The 12,209-nt window shown below is 38.2% G+C and overlaps 2 protein-coding genes across 3 annotated transcripts in view; both read right to left on the reverse strand.

The window, feature by feature from the left end:
- The window catches only part of LOC105145114 (tektin-3), a 158,984-nt gene that overhangs the window by 15,194 nt on the left and 131,581 nt on the right, over positions 1 to 12,209 (reverse strand). The window lies entirely within an intron of this gene.
- Positions 477 to 9,473, reverse strand: LOC105145109 (uncharacterized). 2 transcript variants are annotated; one of them, XM_087414571.1, is made up of 2 exons: positions 7,782 to 9,473; positions 477 to 5,441 (listed from the first exon to the last, which is right to left on the reverse strand). In XM_087414571.1, exon 2 carries the CDS (start codon positions 2,807 to 2,809, stop codon positions 539 to 541), a length of 2,271 nt encoding a protein of 756 aa, XP_087270697.1. In that variant the 5' UTR covers positions 2,810 to 5,441; positions 7,782 to 9,473; the 3' UTR covers positions 477 to 538. The 2 variants fall into 2 exon arrangements, with proteins under 2 accessions (XP_087270697.1, XP_087270698.1); XM_087414572.1 differs by lacking the exon at positions 7,782 to 9,473 and adding an exon at positions 7,637 to 7,775.

Consider the following 12,209-nt stretch of genomic DNA (forward strand, 5'->3'; position numbering starts at 1 on the left):
ATGGCAAGTATTATGACACATGGCACCATAGAAATTAACATTCGTTAATTATTAGATCAGATATCACACGGAAACTTCCTCGATATCACCTTGATTTATCTTCGATTGATGTGATTAGAAATGAGTAAATATATATATATATATATATAGAATTCTCTTGAAAATTGTCATTAATCTTCATAATTAAAGGTAATGAATAGAGATCATGTCATGACCGCGTTGCAAATGCCCGGCATTCTATTTCGTTCCTTAAAAGATTTTTATAATTATAAATTATAAATTATAAACGTAAAAAAAAAGAATAAAAAAACATAAAAATTATAGATAAAAAGTCTCGTGTAAAGTTGAATGAAAAAAATATTAAGAAAAAGAGTAAGTCGGACAAAATAATTAAATTTTGATGTAAATTTTGATATAGTTAAGACCGAATGTAGAAAAACGTGAGATGACTTTATACTATTGATTTTATCTCACTGTTTTCTAATCTTTACGCAAGGGGTAAAATATAAAAAAAAAACTATTATTAATGGATAAACGTTTACGTAGCTGTGAGCGTCTCCAAAATATCTTCGGGCGATTTTTTCATCTTACGGAAATTCTCCCAATGCTCCTTCGGTACTGTCCATTCTAGAAAAATTTCTAAGTTTCGAGTGAGAGCCTCAAGCTCGGACAAACCGCTCCTCATGACCGGTTCTTTGCCAGCATTCACCAGAGAATCCTGAAGAACGTCGTCGATAAGACGTTTACCGAAGCCGAGCTCGTCCAACCGTTCCTGCTTACTGATCCTCTTCAACAGCACTGCCAATAGCAACCGCATCTTCTCCACCGTCATCAGTTTATATTTCGCAGTGACAGAATTCTTCTCGACGATCTCGGAGCAGCCAGCCGGTTTACCGGCCGGAACGCCACCATCGTCATCCTCCACCTCCATCTCTGGATGACAAGTCTTCTCATGACTTTCCAGATCGCTTTTAATCCTGAAAAAGCTCTTACAACGCTTGCAACCGTATGGATCGCTCCTGCCATGTATGCACTTCATATGCTTCTTCCAATGTGGCAGTTGAGTGAAGCCGGCATTGCATTCGGGACACTTAAACGGCCGTTCCCCGGTATGACGTCGAGTGTGCAGCTTCAGAGCGGTCGAATGAGCGAAAGCTTGCCAGCAGACTAGACAACGAAATGGCCGCTGGCCAGAATGAGTTCTTTGGTGCACGGTCAATTGGGACTTTTGAGCAAATCGTTGGCCGCACGTAGCACAGCCGTGCGGACGGTCGCGCGCATGTGTCCTCATGTGTTGTGGTAGGTGGCCCTTAAAGGTCTTGTTGCAGATAGCGCAGAGGAATGACTTGACGTCACGGTGCAGGCATTCCAGATGTTTCTTCAGGGCGTCGCGTCGCACGAAAGCGCGTCCGCACAGGTCACACTTGTGATCCTTCTGGCCGTTGTGACGTTTCAAGTGTAGTGACAGATTGGCCGCGCACGTGAAGGTGTTGGAGCACAGCTTGCAGTGGAACGGTCTGACCTGGCTGTGCGTGCGACGGTGCTGTACCAGCTGGCCACCCCGCGCGAAACTTTTATCGCACTCCGGACACTTGTACGGTTTGAAGCCGGTATGTGTGCGCACATGCAGTTTCAACCGTTCCTTCAGTGGAAACTCCTTACCGCACTCGTCGCACTTGAACACCGGTCCAGCACCGTGTACTACTTTGTAGTGATTTCGCAAACCACCGCTACCCTTGAAACGCGCGTCGCATACGACACAGCAGTATTTCTTCTGAGAATTCTGTTGATCCTTCAATTGTCTGGTCTTCTCATGATCAGTTCGCTTTCTCTTCGTCTTCTTCGTTTCCGCAGCAGCAGAGGAGGTGCCAATGTGCTCTACGATTTTGATCTTTGATTCATCGGAACCCACAACGTTATTATTTTCGCGCTCGAGCAAGTAATTCGCTTGAATGATGGCGTCGATCTTTAATCTCAGCTCCTTTTCGGGAATGTCTTTCTCAGTAATGCCATGTGCTTTAAATTTTTCTTTCTCTACGTCAGAGATCTTTTCAACGAACGTTCCCTTTCCATCAAATAATTCTCCATCCGTGGTGGGATAATCCTCACAAAAATCCTTACGATTGATCGCACCCAGTTCCTCTGGCTCCAAACTCGAGTGTGGATCCAACGGTTCCCGTCTATATACGTAAATCTCGTCCTTAAAGCAGTCTTTCTTTTCCAGGTCCAAGTACAATTGTTCGTCCTCATCTTCCTCGTCACAGTGATGTTCGAATTCTTCGTCGCATTCAGTAGTATTCTTCCCAATCGATTTCTCATTCATTCCATAATTACTTTCCCTGTCGTCATCCTTCTTCTTGCTTGACGAGCTCGTCAGTTTCCTTTTCGGCGCTTTCACGTGAGCGATCTTGCTATTGTTACGCACTTTCTTCTCCGCCACCCCGCTGTTTTTCTCTTCATAAAAATCTACGTTTTTAACATTGTTCTTGATTTCTTTCGTTTTTTTGCGACAAACCTCCACTCGTCGAGGTTTGCTGCCATGCTTGCTGCTCCGACGTTCCAATTGTTCGACGTTCTTGCAAAAGTTGAATTCTCGCAGATTAAAGCTATCGCCATCGCTGCAATCGCCCGAGAGACTCCTAAGTGCCCTCAGAGCGTCGGTCGCGTCGGTAGCGTCGGTATCCTTGAAGACATTTTCTCTGATACGCGATTGCTTTACTGGGAGCAATTCAGTCAGCTGCACTTCTTCCTGTGGCTGCTCTGGCCCGGTTACATTATTCAAAATCGTTTGCTGCTGCATGCTAATCATCGCGCCGTGCGTCCAGGCAGCCCGGACTCTGATAACGCCTCGAGAGACTTCGACGCTCGACTTCGATTATCTCTGCATACTGTATGTACGTGTTGATCGCCTGCTTTAAAATAACTCACATTGATCATTGCGTCTTTCTTCGATCAAACTTGTAAGCATACGCTGCTACCTCGAAGAAACATGTCAATAGGTACATTCGACAACGTGCAATATAAGTTCGATGCAATATAAGAGATTCTACTAATGGCGAATTATTCAATCTGTGAATTTATTATCCATATAATTTACGTATCTCCATATCAAACCGAATGAAGTCGCTAGGCATCGATGTCGCTTCACAATCCGAACATGGTGATCGAATACGATGTGCGGGATGCGACCGTGACCCCGATCATTATCAATGACAAAGTAAAGAGTTTGAAAAAATCCAGCAGTTTTAGCTATCCATTCTAGAGTAGCCGCACTGTCTTAATGACCAGCACCGGGGCATTGCCAGATCCAAACTGGTAGCGGCGCGATCTTTCTCGAGGAAAACTCCAGATTCGTCTTTTATCAGCATGACGAGGTCGGAAAGAGCAAGAGAACAAGAGAGGCGGAGAGGAGAGAAGAGGTGCGCACACGCATAGGCGTTTATAAAACGCGGTCCGCTTATCGTGCTCTTATCGTCCCGATATACTTCGCCTGCACCCCCCTCCGCCTCGGACCGCCTGCGGGTTTTCCCCGTCCCCCGTCCTCCGTCCCCTGGTGACGATGACGAACTCACAACGCGGTGCCGAGCGGAGTCGAGCTCTCCGCGAGGAGAGCGCCCGGACAGCTCGCTTCCGGAAGTACGGTCCAGTGCGGGCGTTGGAATCACCGTGTTGTACACCCGGCCTCTACCGGCTCTGCCAGGAGAAACCGGAAGTCTTCCCCGAATGGTGGTAGTAGCAGCCCGTTTCTCGTCGACGTGACGATCGACTGACGACGGGGAACAGGAGGGCTTTTCCTCTTTCGACGCGGAGGGCGCCGTTGCTCTCTGGGAACGACCGTACAATTGCGCTCGCGCCTTTTTCCACGCAAGCGCAATCCTCGGTCGATATCAGCTCCGATGCAACCCCTCCCGACGATAACCGGTGCTCCTCTTCCTCTCTTCCACCCCTGCTAGCTGAACCCCCTCGATTCTGTCGCCCTTCCGCGTTTTTCCAGACGGGTTCTAGTCTTGCTTCCGCTATCACCTTCTTTTCTTCCTTCCTTCCTTCCTTCCTTCCTTTTTTCCTTCCTTCCTTCCTTCCTTCCTTCCTTTCTTCCTTCTTTCTTTCTTTTTTGCCGTCTGCGACCTCTCACCTTTTTCACCCTGCTGTTTGCCTGAACAGAGCACTTACCGTCGCTCTACTTCAATGCTAATTCATTTCCGGGGCTCCGAATAGAATCGAAAATTTGGAACGTATCTCGCGTCTTATCCCGTTTTTTTTTCTTTGGTTTTCATTAATTTTAATATGTAAGTGGCGTTTGAATCTCCATAGAATATTCTCCTTTAGATTGATTTATTGTTTTCTCTATGTATAACTTGATCGCTATATTAGCTTCAATCGATTATTAATTTTTCCGATAATGGAATATCAGTTATAATTATCGGCATATTTATTTAATAAATGTCAGAAAAAAATCATTACATCAAAATGTAAATTCTCTTTGAGAACTTCATTTCTTTGACTATGCATTTTCTATTTCTTAATGAAGCAGCGATTAAACAATCTATAGAAAATGGAAACATTTTCTTTCAGTACCATCGATTTGTGCAAAAACTATGATAAATCGCGAAAGGCTTTTTCAACGAAAGGGAATCTCCTCGCTCTCTGTGGTCGCTGAGTTGGAAACGCTGACTCGTCCGGCCAACACTGCATCGATGTTACCAGAGAACTCGACTACCTCGTCACAATTTTAGTGCCGTCGTGTCGCCGATCGATATCCTCGAATTCATTTTCTTCTGTTGATTATTTCTCAAAAGGCCAGTTGCACTATTTTTCATTTAATTTGTCGCACTTCAACGTAATCTCTAATACTCAAATGGCACTTGGATAACACTTCGATTAAGTCTCTCGATTCTTATCTATCTTATCTCTAATTACTCAACGTTGATAAAAGCTTCATAATCGATTTTCTGAAATTCAATTTCAAGCGACCGTTCGCTTTTGCTTTTCGTTACTCCGAACATGTCGATTTTCTTTGGAAATGTGGAGGAACTTGGTATACGGAATTGAATTTTTTTTTTTTTTTTTTTTTTTTTAGTACGATATCATCACGACGAGGAAGATGACCGTCGAGAGATCCCTCTGAATCAGCCTAGCTATCTTGTTTCTATATTTACACACTTTGGCTTGGTTTCTCGCATATGTCGACCCTTATCTCGATCAGAGCGTCACGGTTTCCTTTTTCGCCGATTCATTTCTCTTCTTTCTTCCATTTTTTTTCCTCTATCCTTCTGACTAGACGTTGACGAGCGAACGAGAGTACGTTAAACGCGCGTTAATCGCTATTTAGGTATCAACGTAAATGAAGGACGAGCGGATTATGTGTGAGTTAGTGTTTTAACCACTGCGCACCTCGACGGAATCTTGAATTAGCGGAAAACCGGAGGAACCCACCACCAGATCTGAAAGAAATTAGAGATACCGGAGGCAATTCTTCGCTAATTCCAATCATCATATTATTCGATATTAAATTGCGGAAGCCCATCGATATAATACCAGCCTCGTTTAATAATAAATATTTACGAATGTTAGATAATAAAAGGGAGATGTTATATAAGTAAGCATTAAGAATTACGATATAAATGCATATGATGTGTGATTAGTTATTTATCGTTATTATGAAAACTTCTAACAATTAGTATTGATAAACGTAATAAAAGATATAAGATTTCTCTTTTTAATGAACATGACCTTTTTTTACCTAATATCAAAATTATTGATATTCCAAAAATTATCTTCGAATAATTAAATAATGATCGAATACTAGATTTAATTTGACTCTAAGCAATATAATATTATGCAATGAAATACAATGTTATTATTTCTTGTTCGTTTCATTTTGAAGCTTAATCCACGATTCTTTCGCGTTCGACAGAATTCTTCAGACCTTAAGGGTCTCTCGAGGGTAAATTTTTTTTCAAAGTTTCCACCGTGGGGAAGCGGAGCGTGCGAATGCGTTAAAGGTCTATTAAAATTTCACACGATCGACGGCGGGACACCTTATACACGAAGCGGAGGCATTGATCGCGGAGGCGCATTTACATCGCGCGATTGAAAGCTCGCGCGTTTACGTGACCCGATCTGCTAACCGCACCGATCAATTTTTGTCACCATCGCTGACGGCGAGGCGTGCGACAACGGCGTAATGCTTGCGGGCGAAAAGTGGAGCAACCTGAGGAGCAGAGAGACACGGTTAACGAGAAATATAAAGCGCTGGCAATGCTTCGTTAACAAAATTGCGTCGCGCTGGAATTGCAACTCGAGAAGACGTCAAGTTTTCTCACGAAAGTTTGAATTATAAAGAATTCTATTCAATACAAATTTTAACGCAACATCGGGGGAGAAATTTAACACTAGAATCGACTAATGATATATATCATTGATATAATTATACACCGTTGGAAAAAAATTTGTCGATCTAACATAAGATAAAAATATGTTAGAGAAGGTAACATAAATATTATTTAAAAAGAAACAAAAAATAATATTGACAGTTTGTAAATAAAATAAAATAAAATATGTGGAAGCATATTTTTTTTTAGTAAAATTAACATTTATGATATATTTTTTAAATTAACACATATTTTATTCATTCATCTTAAAATTTATGCTTCAAAACACATTTATTTCTGTGATATTTGTTCACTTACTCATAAATTATGTAATTTTGACACTAAAAAATGCCGAATATTAATAAATAAATTGTGTAAATAACAATTGCATTAAATTAACGCTCAAATATGTTAAAAAATTCAACACAAAAATTTAACAAGGACTCGAGTGAACTATTTTCAATGCAAACATGAAATGTTTTTTATCGTGTACATTAATAACATATTAAAAACAATAACTTATTTAAACATAGAATGACCATTTAGTCTACAAAGATACACTGAAGAAAAAATATACTAAATTTTAATAAATATTTATTTCAATATTCTAAATAAATACTTACTAAATGTAAACATATAATTATTTGATACAAGGACTATTAATTTGATTAATAATCGTTTTATCATAATTATCATTTTTTTCGTTGAGTAAATATTTATTTGCTATAAGTTATTATTCCACAAGAATTATGTATTAAGATTTAGTAATTTTTTTTTTCAATATAACAAAGAGAGTAATTAGTAAGATATTCTCACAATAATTTGATAGCAATTAAGGAACGTTGTTCCATTGTTCCTTAGCATTACACAAACTGTAACACGAAGTAAATAAATAAATTATACATAAATAAAGTAAAACGGATTCTACAGAAGTGTTCCACGAATCACAGAATTGTCATTAAAGTAAGAAAGTTTGGCTTTTAAAAATTCATTACTCTCTCTCCGATAATAAAGATCGGTTACGTTCGATCTCGGATGTTTTCCGCTCTGCTCCTCGGCGTAGCTGACGATTCGGTAACGCGAATGACCTCCTCCGATCTTTCTCCTCGTCCGTTAGTTTAGATTAGGCTTTTCAAGCGTGTGTGACGCACATGAACGCACGGATGTCACGTCATGTCACGTTGCGTGCGGCACTCACACGCGCGCGTCGCTCCCGTTTCTCGCTGTGGCATGGATCCGTGCTGATCTGTGCGCATTGAACTTACCAAAAGTCACGACGGGGATCGCGCGAGATTTCGTCGATCGCGCCGCCCGCCGATAGTTAGTTACCCGCCGACAGGTGCGAGGCGCGCACACGTGATACTCACAATCAATCCGAAACGATTCTGCGAACGTGGCTTGCTTACTCACCGGACTCGACCCGAGCGGGTGGCTCGCCCCGATACTCCACGGCTGTCTCTATCGGGGGGAAGAGGTTGCCTTGCGATGCGCGTCTCCGGCCCGACCCTACCCTCTAGTCGCCATCTTCGATGCGTCTCAAGCTCCGCCGAGAGCTGAGCTGTCACGCTGTGAGCCGAGCCAGCCGAGCCGAGCTGAACGCGGCCGAGACGTACCGGCGAGCCCGGCGGAGTTTAACGTTCAAGGGGGGATGAAGTTACAGCGGTTGATAGTACGGCCACGTGACGTCCGATGGCGCGACGAGCCATTTTCGCGACGAAAAACAAAGCAGCTAAAAACCCCTACAATCCTCTCTGACAGCATTTCCTCACATTTTCTACTAGGAAAATTAGCGCAACACTGGTGCAAACACTGGTTTGAATGCAAATTGATTTATATATTTTTAGTGTTAAAGTAAATAATTTAAGTGCAAATTGATTTGTATTCAACTACAGGGTGCAGCGTTGTTCTATTTTTTCCGGTGGAAGACGCTATGATCTCTCCCCTCCTCTCTCTCTCTTTCTTTATTTTTGATAACCCAGAAGTTTTATCGATCATTGTTGAATCCTAATGCTTATTTTTATTAAAATATGCAGATTAACTTTAATTTTAATTATTAATTTAATTTATATCTTTTTCTAGTCCTAAGAATTAAAAAAAGGATATAGAGTAAATATAAATCGTATCCGTTCCCACATAATTTTTGTTTAAAAAAAAAACCTATGTTTACGAGGACAGTCTGCAAATAATTCTCATCCTCTACTAATAAACTTCATCCCAGATAACATTCATGTTACATAAAATATCTAAATCGTCGTCTGTTAGTTATTTTATATAGCATATATATTTTATATAACATATATATTCCAAGGAGAACAAGCAAGTTAAAATAATGTCATATCGACCGAGTCATGATGAAAAAAATGCCATAAATTCTGCCAATAATCAATCATGATAATCAAATATGATATCAAATTGACATTGTTTTGACTTTCTTATTCTCCTTGGGATATATTATATCCAACTTTATCTCGATTGATTTTTTTATGTCGTCTACAAAATACGAAATAAGAAGTAAAAGTAAAAAATTGACCAATCAGAGTCAATTATTCTTCTTACATTGGACTATGATTGATCAATTTTTTACTCTTATTTCTTAATCAGTGTACTGTAGACATTACATTAGAAGGGTAGGTTGAATTATAACAAAAAGGAAATATATATGCTGAATTTTTTCAGAAGTAGGTATAATACTTTTGCGAATACTAAGCAAGAAAGAATACCTATATTATCTTTCTTGCTTTCTTATCAATACGATTATTGTTGAAATTGTTCCTTGTGTCTCGCCTGACAAAAACAGTTTAGATAGATAATTAATGCTTAAGCAACAAGTAATCATTAGCGTTCGAAGAATCGTCAGATATGGACGTCACATCAGACGTATTTATTAACGATGAGAACAAATAGAAAAGTTTTCTTACAAAGAGTATAAATAGGATATTTCCAAACAGAACACAAGTCATCATGATATCAAAATGACTTCAAAATTATCAGTATAAAGTCACTTTTTAATCATTCTATTTACTATTTATTTTAATGTCATTTTAACGTTATCACGGGATTTCATACTTCAGCGCTTAATGTAAATGATAAAAGGGGTAAATATATAATAAAAGCATCATAATAAAATATTTTGAAATGCATTCATTATAGCCGTTCGATATCTATTCGTAAAACATTCTTCAACTGAGTATAAGAATTAATGATTTCTTTATTTGGAAAAAATAGGCACTGTCGTTGGTGAATACAATAGATTCCTATCAGTCACAATTTTCGATCTTATTTTTTATATATATAATATAGAATACAAACGACTACAAAGCTATCAAAGCTCCGATTAATTCAACTAGCTATTAATTCAGGATAATTTCTAAATCTTAATTAACATAAGCAATTATCTTATAAAGCAGTATTAATGATATTTCGTTTAATGCAGATAGAATTTTTCATTATTTAACTTTAATCCATGAAAAGTAAAGTCGAATTAAAAGCGATAAATTACACAGTTAGAAATGTTGCTGCAAACAATTTTACTATTAGGTGTTGGAATTAATTCGTAGCGTTTTACAAGTGATGGGAAGTACTTTCATTAATGTATTTTTTAATGCTCATGTGAAATAAATAACATTCTTTCATTAAAAACGCTACGAATTAATTCCAACACCTAATAGTTCAATCAATCGTTGAGTAAGTTGATCGGAATTTGATCACTTTTGATCAATTGTTTGTAGCTAAATGTTAAAAATATAATATGCTCTTCTTAATCTAATCTTTCTTTTCGTTTGTCAAACGATAAAACATTAAGATAATTCGATCTATCTAAAAATATTAAGATACCTATTATTTTCGACAAATGAATCACTGGTTACATTAATTAAAATTTGACCGAAATTATCCTAATATTTTTTGATGATTCGAAAGTGCAAAAATCTGACTACTTTTACAATCGCATTAACTACGTTTTACACGAAAAAAGTCCAAGAGTTCGTGAAAAAACTAAGTGAACATCCAAAGAACGTACACCAAGTTAAGAAAATCTCAAATAATGATGCTTTATTTTAATGCTATGAAAATCAAAATGATGATTTTTGGTTATAAAATTTGACTATTTATTAAAGTTACGAATTAAAATAGTCATTTTGATTTTTGTTAATGTTTTTATCCTTGGGACATACTATTTACTTCCTAAGTAGAACACGGAGTCATAATCAAGTCATAATGATATCACAGAACGTCATTTGATACCTAAAAATTGATTTATGAGTGACAAATGAGGTCATGATGATATCCTCATGACTTCTGTGTTCTACTTGGGCTATGGGTGATCAAGGAACGAGCTTGATAACATTAGCAATACTCGGTTCGCATGACTCACTTTGTTAGACTTTTAAATGCCTGCTGCAAGTTTTATTGCGTGTGGGATATATGTGGGACCGTAATATTCTCCTCGTGATCACCGCTAATGACTCTCGCGTCATTTTGCTCTGAATTTACCGACCTACTTTTTTGAATGGTAGAGTATCGGAGCGATCAGTACTGTGGGCTTCATATCTTATCATAGTTATTATTCTACCTTTATCGTTTGCTCTTTTGTAGTCGTTTTGTTGTACTTTCTGTAAATAAGTCTGCTTTTTATTCCTAACAACAGACGGCACTAGAATTTTTTTTCTTATTTTCAACTAAATAGAAACCATATACCTATTTTGTTTTCAAAAGTGTTCAACTATAGAAAACGGTATTTCATCAGGTGAAACAAAAAGAGAACAGGAAGGAGACAGAGATAAAGCATTTACTAACATTCTAAGACAAGTCTTCTAAGAATATGCAAAAAAAAAACAAGATTAAAAAACAGCAATGATTACAAAAAACATAAAGAGAGAAGATAATTAATATATATAAAAAAAAAACAAGTAATGAAGAAAAAATATAATAAAAAATATAATAATGTAATATAACATAATGTAATATAATAAAAAAATATATTTTTCATTATACTAAATTCAGTAATATATTACGTCCGTTATAATAATATACTTAACGTGCAATCGTATTTAAAAATTCTGAAAGTAATAAAGCGTTAAAGCGATCGATCGTTTCCACGATTAGATTATTCGAGAGAATTGTTATTCCAAGCATCTCCTATCGCGACAATCTCGAGGACATCACATTACGACACCGCGATTTAAATGGACCTCGCGCACGATCGCGACCGATCAGTGACTTGAACGCCAAAAATCCGCGCCGAAAGCTCGCTCTGGCGAGATCACCGAGTCGGTCGTCACATGGTGATTTCAACGCTTAGGGCCCGATATTTTCGTAGTCTATCGAAATGCGATCCGGAATTGAAAGTCTAGTTTATCCGTCTGTATTCACGTTATCGAATATCGAACGATCGAAAGAAACACACTGAATCTACAAAGAAGTATATTAATAAACACGTTTATGCAAAAAGTCTGGACGTTGTGCGAGGTTATTTTATTTGCGAAAGATTGAATTTAAAAAAATCTTCAGCGACATCGGATAAATAAGGATGATATCAGAAGTTACATCTGTAAGTTAAACAAATTTCTTTTTACATTTTACGAAGAAGAATAGTCACATTTTTACAAGATCAGAGCGCGAAAAAATATTGATGCAGGGGCCTTATTTTCGAAGATATCCCATACGAAGATACTAGAGAAATTATAATATATGTAACATATACATATATGCTATAGTACTTTTGTTCATTCTCGTATGCAATATTTTTCGAGAATACGCGTGCAGTCCCAGATTCGCGTAATAAATTCATCATTAGAACCGTCGATTCGAGCGCGAATTCAAACATTCGTGACAAGAGTC

Source organism: Acromyrmex echinatior, chromosome 16 (genome assembly GCF_024713525.1).
Source record: "Acromyrmex echinatior isolate Ae372 chromosome 16, ASM2471352v2, whole genome shotgun sequence".
NCBI classification, from domain to species: domain Eukaryota; kingdom Metazoa; phylum Arthropoda; class Insecta; order Hymenoptera; family Formicidae; genus Acromyrmex; species Acromyrmex echinatior.